The sequence below is a fragment of the Condylura cristata genome, unplaced genomic scaffold (genome assembly GCF_000260355.1).
Source record: "Condylura cristata isolate star-nosed mole 26May11 unplaced genomic scaffold, ConCri1.0 scaffold00016, whole genome shotgun sequence".
Taxonomy (NCBI): Eukaryota; Metazoa; Chordata; class Mammalia; order Eulipotyphla; family Talpidae; genus Condylura; species Condylura cristata.
The window spans coordinates 29,096,166-29,099,041 of NW_004567117.1; the positions used below are offsets into that span (position 1 = coordinate 29,096,166).

The following is a 2,876-nucleotide window of genomic DNA, read 5'->3' on the forward strand; positions in this document are numbered from 1 at the left end:
CATGTGGGTCACCTCCCTGGACAGGGATTGAACTCATGCTGAAGCGGCTGTGGTGAGCTTCATGGTGCTGTGCTTCAACCCACTGAGCCACCAAAAAGGGCCCAAAACCTTACAAATTTTTAACTCAGATACACTTCCACGATTCCAGCCAAGTCTAGGATTCCTTTAGTCTGTTGCCCTTAGCATGTTTTCAGTGAGCACTTTGTTCAACTGTCACCTCAGAGACATCCATATTCCTCAAAAGAAAATGCCCCAAATGACTAAAATTTAACCCTGTATTCAGGGATAGGCAATCAAATGTCCTTCCGGTAAGCCAACTTGAGCTGAATCTTGAGCTCCTCTTTAACCTGGATCACTCATTATCACCTTCACAAGTATCGACTACTTTAATACCCTTTAGAGATGATGACAATGCAAGGGGTATCTGTCTAAAACAAAACTTTTTTAGACTTTCTGGTTCTATGCAAAGGGGAGACACAGCCAAGGAAGAGCGAGTCACATGGCATCGACACATGTCAGCAGTGGGCTGTTCACTCCTAACTCCCTGTGCCGTTCGCCCCCTTAATTTATTCCACAGCCCAAAACATGAACACGTTTTTAACAATGTTTTAAAAGAAAGGTGAAATGTAGCACTTGTTTAAATGTGGATATAAAAGTTCTGTTTAGATAAGGATAGGCAGAAGACACATATAAGGTCACTTTGTAGGACAAGACTGGGCTGCTAGTCCTAGCTGATACATGAATTCTGCGACATCAGATAAATTCATTTTGCTTTTTAAATTCTCATTTTTCTCATCTGGGTTAGATGATCTCACTAAAAAGTCTACAACTTAATACTACTTCATCCTGCTTTGCATAGTTTTTCTGCTCTGTTCTCTGAACTCAGCGACCAATTCTTGATGTTATTCACGGACCCTCCTGTTCCTGAGCCACAAACCCTCAGCCAAGGCCATACCCTTCCCAAACAGCTGCCCTTCCTCAACAAATGAGCAGAGGCTTGGCACTTCTGCCCAACGTGGACTCCTCAGTGATAAATGTCTGCAGTGAACTCCCTGCCTGGCTGGCCAAAACTTCTCCAGGTGAAGGTCTTCCCTGCCTCTTCTCCCTACCTCATCTACACAGAATCATCCCAAACAAATCTCTGGCATTCTCACTTCCTCACAGAGCCTTTCTCCCTAGGATTTAGATCCAACAATGTATTATAAAGATTGCAGGTGAACATAAAGGGCTGCAGGAGTCAGGATAAGAAAATGAATAGCAGCAGGATGTGCAGGGTCTATGAGAGAACAGCAAGCAGAGTGGTCAGGTAGAACTGGAGTGAGTCCACAAATACATAAAAACCCTAACTTCAGCCCACCCTGGTGACACAGCAGGTTAAAGCACAGCACTCAGAAGCTAAAGCCACTTCAGCATGAGTTCGATCACCAGCCCCGGAAGTGACCCACATGGCGTGGTGGACCTATCCTGACCCTCCCAATGCTCTCCTCAGCAGTGTACTTCATCAGTCAGCCTGTTCTGCTCCCCACTCTGTCTCTGGTGAAGCCTCTCACCATCCCTGCACCTCTGGTCTGTACCCCAGTACTGTATGCATAAATAAATCTTAAAAAAAAAAAAACCCTAACTCAATGACAGTATTATAAATCGATGTTATCGTAATAAAAATTTAAAAATTAGGCCCTCCCTGGTGGTGCAGCGGGTTAAAGCACAGCACTAAGAGGCTTAAGCCACTTCCACATGAGTTCGATCCCCGCCTGCCCCGGAGGTGACCACATGGCGTGGCAGACCTCTACTGACCCGCCCGCTGCTCCCATCAGCAGTGTACTTTGTCGATCTGCCTGTTCTGCTCCCCTCTATGTCTCTGGTGAAGCCTCTCACCCTCCGCATCTCTGGCCTGTACCCCAGTTCTATATGAATGAATGAATGAATGAATGAATGAATGAATGAATGAATGAATGAATAGAAAAATTTAAAAATTACATGATATTGTTGAAGTACACTGGGTCTAGACACATTTGAATGCTGAACTGAAACATTCTACTTCAAAGTTTCTGAATAAGAACATAATACAAATCCTCAAATAAAGAAGAAAAAAATCCCAACTGGAACACAATGTAAACACAGTGTCTAAAAAGCTCCCATGATGTTACGTGAGGACATATACTACATGTAGGTCACAAATAGGAAAATTCATCTGGAAAACGAAACTGCAGATAAGAAGGACATGTTATTGCCAAGGGATGGTTAAACTGAATATCCTCATAAGCCTCCCAACATAAAACATTTGGATAACTAAATAAAACAGAACATTTCTAAAAATGCAAGTAATGCTCTGTGGAAGGACACAGTGGGGCCAAAAGCAAAGAGAGTCCAGGAAACCAGAATATTAGCTGACGCTGAAGCCACGGTGAGCTTGGGGTGTTAGTAGCACAAGGGACAGAAGACAAGCTCTAAGTCCTGACTGAAAGGGCAATGAGGGGGGAAGGGACCTTCTTTGTCTTCACCTGGAGTGAGAGATGGGAAGTAAAAAAGTTTACTGTGAAAATTTGAGTCCTGCCTGCAAATGAGTTTGGCGTGATTTCCCGTAACTGTGTGGTAGGAGAAATTCCAAGCTGAGAAATTCCATAGTTCCAAGGGGCAACAAATACAACTCTTCTCTGGAGGCATCTACCTTTACATTAATTTTCACAGAATTTCAATGAAGTCTCTCTAAATATGGGCTTGCAACACACAACACAAAATGCACAGGGAAACAGCCTTTAAGAATAAGAATCTGAAGGAACATCAAACAGCAGCATAAGCCACCCTACAACAGGAACTTCAGATAATGGAACCACTGTACATGAGCCATAAAGAAACTATTTAAACAGTATGAAGAA

The 2,876-nt window shown here is 43.3% G+C and overlaps 1 protein-coding gene across 1 annotated transcript in view; it reads right to left on the bottom strand.

Annotated features, from left to right (window-relative positions):
* Positions 1–2,876, bottom strand: part of EPG5 (ectopic P-granules autophagy protein 5 homolog (C. elegans)) — a 95,905-nt gene that overhangs the window by 17,355 nt on the left and 75,674 nt on the right. Inside the window, exon 38 of the mRNA XM_004684003.2 lies at positions 1,110–1,114. Coding sequence (XP_004684060.1) covers positions 1,110–1,114 — 5 coding nt within the window. The remainder of the gene's footprint in view (positions 1–1,109; positions 1,115–2,876) is intronic.